Below are 11,340 nucleotides of genomic sequence, written 5' to 3'. Positions count from 1 at the left end.
GGGACCAAATCATAACAATGCTGATTAATCAAAGCTATAGTATTCGTATAATTTACTAATGTATTCTCAATTAAAAGCACATTTGTAACAGAATATCTGTACTTTGACATAGTTATTAGAGTTGCGTATTGAATACAACTAGATTTAGCCCACACAATAGTGCTGTTGTTTGGCTACATTTGATAAAGAAATGGGGGGGAAAAAAGTAAAGCCACAGTGGAGCTTAGCATATCTCATTTTCATGTATTGTTGCCAACAGCCCAACACTCTGTTATTTTCTTCAGAAAGGAAAAGAACCCTATGATAATGCCTGCATGTTTCACCCTACCTATGCAACATCTGCATAGAAATCATAAATCGTCATCTGGACTGCTATTGGAATCCGAACTGTCTTTTGGTCATTGTGCCAAGTAAGGCTGCCAAACGTGTAATCCCCTTGTAACCTCCACAGGGGTGATAACTTCACCTGAAATGTGATAACTTTGTTTGTAGCATTGAACACAAGAACAGATGGCTCAACATCCATCTTGATTCCAGCAGGGCTTTCAGTTACTGCATGGTAAACTGCATCGACCTCACCTACGTTTGTGACCGTTCTTGATACAGTAATGGGGTGCTTCAGATCTGGAATGGCGATGGATGGTAAGTTCAGATGGTACCCAGGTAACATTGTTGCATTGCACTGTATGAATTTCTTAAAGGTGCACCCAAAGAACTTGTCATAATCACTTGGATCAATGTCGTAAATCAGGCCAGGTTCGGCTGCTTTGTTAGGGTTTATGTTCCCACCTCCATAGTCGAATGGATCAGCGATCTTCCGAGGCAATCCTTGTGCCAGTATTGGCATGCTGCGTGCATCAGTTATTGATGCTTCAACCATGCAAAATTGTAACAGAGGTTAGAGAAAAAAATGAGGCTGCTTCACATGATTTAGAAGTAGTGTTCTGAGTTCTGGGTAGCATGAACTATGTTACCAGTGGTCATGATGGCTGATTTTACTGCAGCTGGAGACCAATTTGGGTGCAGAGCTTTCAGCAGTGCAACAGCACCTGCTACATGTGGCGTTGCCATAGACGTCCCTGAAAGGAGCGCATAGGAGTCTCCCTTGGCTGCTAAGATGCTGGCTCCTGGTGCTGCTATGTCAGGCTGTGAAGCAAGCAAAACTGCAGTGAGATGACAGGATTATTGCTCAGTCACCAATGATGCCATAGGTTTATGTCTGTGGACCTTGATAACTTCAGGGTAGTCAATCGATGGACCTCTTGAGGAGAATGCTGCGATTTTTGGGGCCACCACCTCTTCACCTGTGACGGAGCGCGCTGGCTCGATCTTCGCCACCGGAGAGCTGCTTAAAAGTTAAAACAGTCAGAGATCCATAGCATAGAGGCTTGAACTCATTGCAGGAAAGATCCTCAACCGAGAGCTCTGATTTGCCATGTTAATTGATCAGTCAGTATGAAGAAGAATGCAATTTGGTGGTTCACCTTGCAGCACCCATGTAATTGCCAATCTGGTTCGCCATGTTGAAGTCCACAAGAACGCATGGAATGCCTTTGCAATCAGCTTCCGCATCGAGGGCATCCATGCTGTATTGAGCAAAAATAAGACCTGAGGCCCCGGCATCGAGGACGTTCTTCAACGCGAGTGGGAAGAGCGCAAGTGGTGGTACTTGGAAAGCTACACACAGCACAATCTGGCCCCTCACATCCGTGCCGTTCAGAGCATCATCAGTGCATCTAACCACATGGAGAAACATGGAGAAAAGATGAACTGGTCAGCTATAAAAATCAAAATGACTGGAATCTGCACAAAAACTAAGCAGCAAAACACAGCAAAGGAACTAAATATCGTACAGGCCTCCATTGGCAAGAAGCCTGAAGGTACGCCCTGACGAATTCCTCCCTTCATAGTACAGAGATTGTCCCTGAAAAAAATTTAGCAGAGTTGGCTCAAGATCATTGCTCATAATCAAGTCAGGAACAGTCATTAAGGATTTAAGGTATTTCCACGTAATCTTGTTACTTACCACGATCTGTTTCTTGTTTCCCAGCGTGATCACGGTTGGAAAAGATCGATCAATCTTGCTCGCTGCGACGGTGATGACCCAAGGAGCTGTGTTCCGGACCACCTGCGGCATGGGCCCGGAGTTCCCGGCAGCGTACACTACGGTGATCCCCTTCTGGACGGCGTGCAGGGCGCCGAAGGAGTTCTCCTCCACGACGAGCGACAGCGACAGCACGTCCACTCCGTCGTGTATCGCATCATCGATGGCCGCGAGCACGGTGGCCGTGTTGCCGGACCCAGCCCCGCGGCCGCTGCCCCAGACAGACTTGTACACCGCGATGCGGGCCCTGGGCGCGCCACCACGTGCTGTGCCGGAGGCAAGGCCGTGGAAGCTTGCCGCCTCCACGACCGAGCCCGCCGCCGTGGACGCCGTGTGCGTGCCGTGGCCGTTGGCGTCCCGAGCCGAGAGGTAATCGCTCTTGAGCTCCTCCTCGGCCACGCCCGCGTGGTAGAACCGCGCGCCGATGATCTTGCGGCTGCAGTTGCTGCGGTCCCAGCCCACCCCGACCTGGCACACGCCTTTCCACCGTGACGGCACCGGCTCGTAGCCGTCGTCGCTGAAGCTTCTCGACTCCGGCCAAATTCCTGTGACAACCCCAGGATCAGCGTTCGCAAGAAATGGCGCCAAAGGCATGCTCCTGAGCAAAACACTTGAGCAGTCAATTTACCTGTGTCAATAATCCCGATGATGGTGTCTTCTCCATATCTGCTTCTGTGGAGAAGATCGGCAGGCACTTTGTCGTTCAGGCCCAGCCCCAGGAAGTCCCAGCTTCGTGTGGTCGTCGTCTGGTACCTCCTGCTCGGTTGCACACTGATGACTTCCGGCAAGTCTAGATGGACCATGCGAACAAGCAAACAGAACTTCAGTGAGCTTTTCGAAAACTCATTCATAGTGCTTAATCAGACCTTATCTGACCTGCAAGTTGCTGTGCTTGCTCTTTCGTAAGCATGGCCGCGAAGCCCGAGAATCCATGCTTGTAGCTATAGATGATGGAATCTAAAATATCTTGTTTACTGAAATTTCAGGATTGTGCATGGTCAGTCCATTGGAACACAGGTGGGCTTGTAATGCTGTTGAGTGGTGAAGTATGATTACGGTTCGCAAAAGAGTCTTAAGACGAAATCAGAGCTGGGAACGAGTGTCGAGTTGAAGTGATCAGATTGAATAAAAAGGTCACCTTTCAAGAACGCTTGATAGTGTTTCATGGTGCGAGGCAACGACATGATCTGGGTGTCCATGCTTCCTTTCGCCCAGGTATGCTACGTACAGCTACGCGAAGATAGATAACATAGTTGAGAAACAGAGAGAGAACAAATCAGGGTAAGGCAGGCAGGCTTACCTTCTTACGCGATGCGTGCACTTCGACTTGAAGCGTGCAAAAGCAGAGCAGAAGCAACAGTGGAGCCAAACGACGGTGGTAAGAAGAGGGTGTTTCCATCTCCGTTCTCGCCTACTTGCGACTGTGCACGGCAGGGCCTATTTGTATGTGTCAATGTTCCCTAGGTCAACAGACGAATTAAATTTTCTATCGGTCGCTTTTCTCTAAACTTTGTTGAAAACTCTAAACTTTTATTTATCTTGGAATGTTATCCGCGCGATGATACCATGGCAATACGGTACTGATGACATAGTTCTTCAGCTCTCACGTCTCATTCGCTCCTCGGTCTACTACCGATAGAAACGGGCAAGCGACAGATACCCTTTTTTCTCTTCTCTTTTCTTTTTTTTTTTAATCGGGTGCTAGCGACCTCTCGTCGTGAATCCTGATTACGACCAAACTCGAATTTCCTATTAAAATGGACGGTGTTTTTTTTTGAAACTAAAATGGACGGTGTTTTGTTAGACTAATACAAAACCTTTTTTTTAGTGAAAGTTAGACAACACACGTCTGCTGGAGTGTAAAGCCCAACTATCTGGTGTACAAGTTTCATATAGAAATGAGCCCATATTTTTAGTGGGCCTAATCATCTGGATAGCTGTGCAATTGGGTATTTGCCCCGAGATAGGATTCGAGTTGGCCCAAGGCCCTCTCCTCTCCAACCCGATCGCCTTTTCTTCAGCACCTCGGCGCGCTTTCGCCGTCCCGTCCGCGCCTGGCAGGCAGGCCGCAGGCACCTGCAGCCGAGGTAACCTTCTGTTCGCTCCCTCTATTCCACTGGTTAGTTTCGTGTTTCCTAACTCGGATTTCTGAAGCCTTGGATCTCGATCAATTTGCGATCGCTTGTTGATCCATGGTCTCGCTCCAAGCCAAGCAGGCAAGCGCAACTTGGGGCTTCTCTGGGGGAGGATTGTTGTGTCGATTTGTTCTCCGATCCTGTAGGCGCTGGGGTTGATAGGGGGGCGGTAGAGGGCTTGATTGGCCCTGGCTCTTCCGACTGTCTGGAATATATGGGGAACTTTTTGTTCCCTAATGATGAATCCAAGGGGAGCTGATTTTGCGTTTTTTTTTTTGCTAGGGTCATGACCTTATCTGATACATTGGCTTTCAATTGGAGCAATTTTAGCTGTATAAACAAAGACACCAATATTTTCAATTAAAGGGATTTGTACAGCACCAGCTGGATTTTGACATGATTATTAAGGTACAAATACTGCTTTAGCCAGTGGAGTAGCGCAGCATATTTAGCTTATTGGCTATAAGGAAAAGAAATATCCAAGTAAAACCATAGTGGAACTTTTGGCATGTCTTATTTTTTTTCCTAGACAGTGCAACGAACACCATGATATTTCCTTCAAAGAGTAAAATCACTTTATGATTTTGCCTGTTTCACCTTTCTTATGCAACATCTGCAAACAGATCATGAATCGTGATCCGGGCTGCAACAGGAATTCGCACCGTCCTATGATCATTGTACCACGTTATGCTGCCAAACGTGTAGTCTCCTTGTAACCTCCACATAGGTGATAACTTGACCTGGAATGTATGAACTTTGTTTGCGGCATTGAACACAAGAACAGACGGCTCAACTTCAATCCTGACTCCAGCCGGGCTCTCAATCGCAACGTGGTAAACTGCATCGACCTCGCCTACATTTGTGACGGTTCTTGGTACAGTAACTGGATTTCTCAGATCTGGAACTGAGATGGATGGCAGGTTCAAGAGATACCCTGGCACCGATGTTCCATTGCAGCTTACGGATGTTTTGATGATGCAGCTAAAGAAGTAGTTGTAATCGTTTGGATCAATGTCATAAATCAGACCAGGATCAGCTGCTCTGTTAGGGTTGATGTGCCCACCTCCATAGTCGAATGGGTCGGCAATCTTTCGAGGCAACCCTTCAGCCAGTATTGGCATGCCATGTTCGTCAGTTACAGATGCTTCACCATGCAAAATGAAGCAGAGGTAAGGCAAATGTCATGTTGCCTAGTCAATAGTCAATTAATCATGATTTCAGAAGTTATCTAAAGTTACGGTAGATCGGCCTAATTACCGGTGGTGACAATGGCAGATTTCAGTGCAGCAGGAGACCACTGTGGATGTAGAGCTTTCAGCAGGGCGATGATGCCAGCTACGTGCGGGGCAGCCATTGATGTCCCTGACATAATCTCGTAGTTGTCTCCGACTGCTGCTAAGATGCTGGTTCCAGGCGCAGCTACGTCAGGCTGTCGAGGAAGAAGCAAAACTGGAGTGAGATGGCCTGTCATGGCTTGTAGTGCCAACTGCGTAGTGCTACCTTGTTACCTTGATAACATCAGCGTTGTGGATTGATGGACCTCTGGAGGAGAATGCTGCCACTTTGGGAGCCAATAACTCTTTGCTCGTAAAGGTTCGCGCTGGTTCAATCTTCGCCACGGCAGAGCTGCTTAAGACAATCGGAAATTTACTGAGAGAAGATTCAGCTCAATATAGAACCGAGAGAAATTCACCGGGAGCATAGTAACTTGAAATTTTTGGTTTGACCCATAAGTGTTATACCTTGCGGTTGTCCTGTAATATTCTAAAATCTTGTAGCCGGTGTCAAGGTCCACAAGAACGCATTTGTGAATTCCGAGGTCGGGGTTAGCGCTCGTTCTCGGTTTGATGGAAAGCATAACACGATCCGCCTTTCCAAATCCGTACCATTCAGAGCTTCCGCCGTGCAGCTAATAATCACAGGAAGCAAAACTTATCTGGTCAGCTTCAAGATGTGACACGGTAGGAAATCTCAAGAAGGGTAAAATTTAAGTTAGTGACTTAACGTACAGGCCTCCAACGCCGCCAATGGCAAGGCTTCGGAAACTGCTCCTGGATGAGTTCTTCTCTTGGTAGTAGAGAGATTGCCCCTGCAAAATTGGTAGATTTCTCTCAAGATCGGTAACTTTTACTCTTTCTACATCAGAAGTATCATGCAAGAGTAGTAGTGACTTAGTGATTGTTCAGAGGTGGCATTTGTATTCCGTACCACTATTTGTTGCTTGTTTCCCAACGTGATCACGGTTGGAAACGAGCGATCAATTGTACTCGCGGCTACGGTGATGACCCACGGGGCAGTATTCCCAACGGTCTGCGGTCTTGGACCGTCGTTCCCGGCCGAGTATACGATGGTGATCCCCTTCTGCACCGCGTGCAAGGCACCAAACGAGCTTGTGTCGCGGAGGGCACCGAGGGACAACGACAGCACGTCCACCCCGTCGTGTATCGCGTCGTCGATGGCCGCGAGCACAGTGGCGCTGCTGCCCCTACCGCGAGGGCCCCACAAGGACTTGTACACCGCGATGCGAGCTCTGTGCGCCCCGCCATGCGCGGCACCCGCGGCGAGGCCGTGAAAGCTGGCCGCTTCCACGATCGAGCCCGCCGCGGTGGACGCCGCGTGCGTGCCGTGGCCGTTGACGCCCCGTGGCGACAGGTAGTCGGACTTGAGGACCTTCGCGTCAATTCCGGCGCTGTAGAACCGTGCCCCAATGATCTTGCGGCTACAGTTGCTGCTGCCCCAGGCCTCTCCGATTTGGCACATGCCTCTCCACCGTGGTGGCACGGGTCCGTACCCTTCGTCGTTGAAGCTTCTCGACTCTGGCCAGATACCTAGAGCAGGTACGGTGTATTAGCATGATGCACATTACGGTTTGCACAAGATTTTTGGCACCAAAAGAGCGAAAAGACGAGTTTCTGAACGAGATCATATATATTGATCACTCTCGTAAAGTATGATGGGATTGGGTACGGACCACTGTCGACAACCCCGATAATTATGTCCTCTCCATATCTGCTTTTTTTGTAGTAGCTCACTGGGCATTTGGTAGCTCAGACCAAGGAAGTCCCAGCTTCGAGTTGTTGTCGCCGTGTAGCTTCTGCTTGGTTCGACACTGATGACTTCTGGAAACTCTGTAGAGTTAACAAATCCAGAGCCGTGGTTATCAGTTTACTGATGATTTTGCACGACTTCAAGGTGAAGAACAAAGCGATCACAAAACTGATCAAGCAGTAAGCAAGAGGGCGAGCGAGTGTGATCGAGGCCTTGTTGGAGCAGAAATTAAAGACTGAAAGTCCTGACCTGCGAGCTGTTTAGCTTGGTCTTCAGTAAGCATAGCTGCGAAGCCTGAGAAACCATGCTTGTAGTTATGAACCACGGAGGCCAAAGAATCTTCCTTGCTGAAAGTTTAGGATCGGAGCAGCAGTATGACGTATTAAGTAGCAAATTTACATAGCTAATCATCGTGTTGATCGATCATGGAATTAGAGTAGAGCGAGAGAAAGGGAATGGGCTGGCTGAAAGAGGCTATATTATATGCATGCGTACCTTCCAAGAACATCACTGAGAAGATCATGGTGCGAAGCGATGACATCTTCGGGGTGTCCATGTTTCACATCGCCTAGGTACACGATATACAGCTGCAAACATTGCAGATTGGAAATTATGTCTTTGAAACATTCTTTAGCGAGTAATATCATACCGCTCTAGGTCGTAGTGACGACTCAACTGTTAGCGGGCATGCTTACCCTGCGAGATCCTCCATGCACACCCAGTAACAGCACAAAGAAGAGAAGCAGTAGCGCCGAAGATGCAGAAGCACGCCATGAAGAATAGAATCCCATGCTTTTCAGTGTTGTCTTGCTCATAGGTGCCATTAATGGGCCAGGGTGTTTATATAGGCGTGATATGCATGAAGAAGACTCAATATGTTCTCTTGGTCTACATAAGAAGTGTACTAAAGGACTCCACAGGTTGCAAACCAATGTAGTACGCAGTTTCAACGGGGACGTGCATTTACACTAATTCTTAGACTTGTTCTCTTCCGTTTACACTGGCACCAAGAGCATAATTCCCAATCAATGAACTGGCACCAATGCAAGCGGGATTTGCTACAACCATTTACTTGTTGCATTTGGTTTAATGGGTATTTTTAGCCGTGGGCAAAAACAACCGAGAACGGAACTGAAAAAACCAAGAACTGAATCGAACTAACCGAGAACCGAAATCTCGGCTCCCTGTTCGGTTCTCATTTCCTAGGAACCAAACTTTGTTCGGTTAAATTGGTTCCTCCCCTCGGTTAACTGAACTAACCGAAGAACCGAGGTCCAATAAGGCCCACTGGCCGGCCCAGCTTGAACTAGTGAACTACTGCGCTGCGTCCGTCTGCTGGCCGAGCGAGTAACCTAGCACTCCAGTCTTCCGATCTCCCCTCCCACGCTGCCTCCCCAGTCCTGAGTCCCCACCCGCGCCGCATCCCCGGTGGCCGGCGGCCGGCGGGCACTCCCGGAGTCCTAGCGCGGCGGCGCCCCCCTGGCCCTACGTCCTCCCGCGGCACCAGCGTCGGAGTCCCAGCGCGGTGGCACCAACCCTGGTCGGCTGGCCCTGCGTCCTCCCGCGGCACCGCATCCCCGCCCGGCGGCATCGCGCCCTCCCGCTTCCCGGAGTCCTGGCGCCCCCCCTGCGTCCTCCCGCGGCACCGCATTCCCGCCTGGTGACCGACGCGCCCTCCCGGAGTCCCGGCATAGCAGGCCCCTGCGTCCTCCCGCTGGCCGCCGCCGTCCATCGCGTCGCTGATTTTTTGGAAGCCGAAGTTGGTCGGTTAGTTCAATTCGGAACCGGAACAACCGAAACCGAACTTCGTCGGTACTGATTTTTTGAAAGAACCGATCGGTACCGACTTTCTTGGGAACCGAACTTCATCAAAAACCGAAGAACCGATCGGTTCAATCAGTAGTACGAACGCCTAGGCCTAGGTATTTTTGAGCATTTGAGACTGTGGCTTTGGACACATTGACCAAGAACGGATAGAGAAGTATTAATTGACTTTGCTCTGAAGTTTATCCTTTAGATTGTGTGCTCTTTTCTCTTTTTATTTGTGATCAGCCTATGAGTTGAGAATTATGTAAAGATTGGCTGCGTGCTGTCGGAGAGGTTGTATTTGGTTCCATTTTCTATTTTTTTTATTTAATGGGTCAATTAATCATGAAAGAGCAGGTTCATAAATCAGGACCATATGACCCATTCACCATCTAATGATTCCTCAAAATAAAGCACCTATATAAGCACCGGAGTCAAGTAAGACCCTGTTGACGGGAAAAGAAAAAAAAGGAGTATCCATCGCAGCAAGTGGCCCCTATTACAGTTTGAGGAATAAGGAATCATTTATATGTTTGGCACGCAAAACGTTGAAAGTTCTCACTTTGGATATCTTCAGCAAGAATGGATGGAAAAGTAATAATTAACGTGCTGCGGAGGTCGGAAATATTTCCTTTTTCTAAAAAAATCGCATCAAGTGGCTTGAATGGATATTGATGTGTGTGCGCGCGCTTTCCACAAGAGAAGGTTTCAAAGAGTTCTGCATTGCAAAATTTAATCATGTTTACTAGTAGCACACCTACTTTGATTGAATTAGAAGATCGTGACATCATATAGCATAGTTTATCCAGCCTCTCAACTCTCAAGGCAAAGCCAGAACCAGACTTCGGCAAAGAGCAGGGAGCCTACCAACCACTTCGACTTCGTCAAAGTTGTCTTCTTTGTGTGTTTGATGTTCACCTTAAATAAGTTTATGTGCTACGAACTTTCATGGAACAATGCCCAAACTATATTAAGGCGAGTTCGTTTTCTTCTTATCTTCTTCGAGCTACATGCTAATCTTGATTACGTCCTACAACCAGAAGTGTATACATATTTCTAACAGCATTTTTCTAATATTTTTGTTCGGAAAGTCAATGCTTGATCTAGTCCTTATTACCACTTAAAACGTTGATTTAGTCATATATGATGGTTCATCATCCAGTCTACTTTTCTCGCCACGTGAAAAAGAAAAAGAGTATCCAAATTATTTATGGCGGTGTCTTTCGGAAAAAAAATGTTGAGTGAATTTCATATTCCTGAGATCTTATCTGAGTCCATGAATTATTAAAATGGTCACCAAGGTTCACGATATATTAAAGAGTATGCGTGGAGGTCCATGAGCGTCCACAGATGCAACCTTTGCCTACGTGGCGCTGCCAGCATGGATGAGTCTTGGCTAAGGATGGCAACGGGCACAAACTCGCTGGGTTTTGCCATCCCAAACCTATACCCGCGAATATAAAACCCACCCGTTAAAAACCCCATGACCCGACCCATGCCCATCATGTTAACGGGTATCCACAGGTCGCCCGTGGGTACCAAAGCAAGCAAAAAAAATTATCTTATACATATAGATATTCATAATTTAATATATGTGCATGCAACATTGATGTAAACCAACAGAAATATAGTAAGACAAGATATAAGATTTATCAAATCATAACACCACATGTTAACAAAAGCACTTCATATCAGTGACATAGATGCATAGTATAGATTTTAAACTACCAAAGTTCAGTTTTTAACAATTTACTTACGATAATAAGTAGCACATGCATATATGAGTTGGGCTTTGGCCATCAAAATTGATGTGTGGGTTAAGAACATGGACTTATTTGGTGGTATATGGCCGGGTCTAAAAAATCCATGGGTTCATGGTTCGGGTTTTATGTTTTCAAACCCATGCCCGCGAACCTGACAGGTCTCACTTGTTGCCCATTAATAAATTCACGGGTAGAAAAATTGACCCACGGGTGTACTCTAACGGAGTAAAAACCCACGGGTTTCAGGTTTCGGCCCATTGCCATCTCTAATCTTGGCCTTCTCCGGTCCGCCGTCCCCTTCCTATAGAATGCAGATCGATATACTCCGCGAACGTAGCTTAGGACCTGAGGTCGTCGATGACCCTGGCAACCATCGCGGGCAACCAAGAGCAGCCGAGCACGGAGCACACGCCTGACGCCTGGCACCGTGCGGTTGTCTTCCGCTTCCAGCTGCAGCTGCGTCGGCGTGTGCCTTGCCTGCACG

General features: G+C 47.8%; 1 protein-coding gene and 1 pseudogene across 1 annotated transcript; both read right to left on the bottom strand.

The window, feature by feature from the left end:
• Positions 1-206: 206 nt before the first annotated feature.
• LOC117857039 (subtilisin-like protease SBT3.5) lies at positions 207-3,536 on the bottom strand. Its single transcript, XM_034739510.2, has 10 exons — positions 3,405-3,536; positions 3,243-3,334; positions 2,981-3,078; positions 2,733-2,894; positions 2,027-2,649; positions 1,854-1,924; positions 1,485-1,736; positions 1,228-1,345; positions 975-1,146; positions 207-870 (listed from the first exon to the last, which is right to left on the bottom strand). The coding sequence occupies exons 1-10, from the start codon at positions 3,501-3,503 to the stop codon at positions 329-331; spliced, it is 2,229 nt and encodes a 742-aa protein (XP_034595401.1). The 5' UTR covers positions 3,504-3,536; the 3' UTR covers positions 207-328.
• A 1,036-nt stretch (positions 3,537-4,572) lies between these two features.
• Positions 4,573-8,278, bottom strand: LOC117858268 (subtilisin-like protease SBT3.5; annotated as a pseudogene).
• Between the last annotated feature and the right edge of the window lie 3,062 nt (positions 8,279-11,340).

This window comes from Setaria viridis, chromosome 5 (assembly GCF_005286985.2).
Source record: "Setaria viridis chromosome 5, Setaria_viridis_v4.0, whole genome shotgun sequence".
Classification (NCBI taxonomy): domain Eukaryota; kingdom Viridiplantae; phylum Streptophyta; class Magnoliopsida; order Poales; family Poaceae; genus Setaria; species Setaria viridis.
The sequence above is the reverse complement of the archived record's forward strand: the minus strand, read 5'-3'. Positions and strand labels throughout refer to the sequence as shown.

Bases quoted from the DNA above. Each gene is read 5' to 3' on its own strand.
- LOC117857039 (XM_034739510.2), bottom strand. From the start codon at position 3,503: ATGGAAACACCCTCTTCTTACCACCGTCGTTTGGCTCCACTGTTGCTT. The intron at 1,346-1,484 runs GTGAACCACCAA...ACTTTTAAGCAG, and splicing joins AATTACATGGGTGCTGCAAG to CTCTCCGGTGGCGAAGATCG. The intron at 871-974 runs GTAACATAGTTC...GCATGGTTGAAG, and splicing joins ATCAGCCATCATGACCACTG to CATCAATAACTGATGCACGC.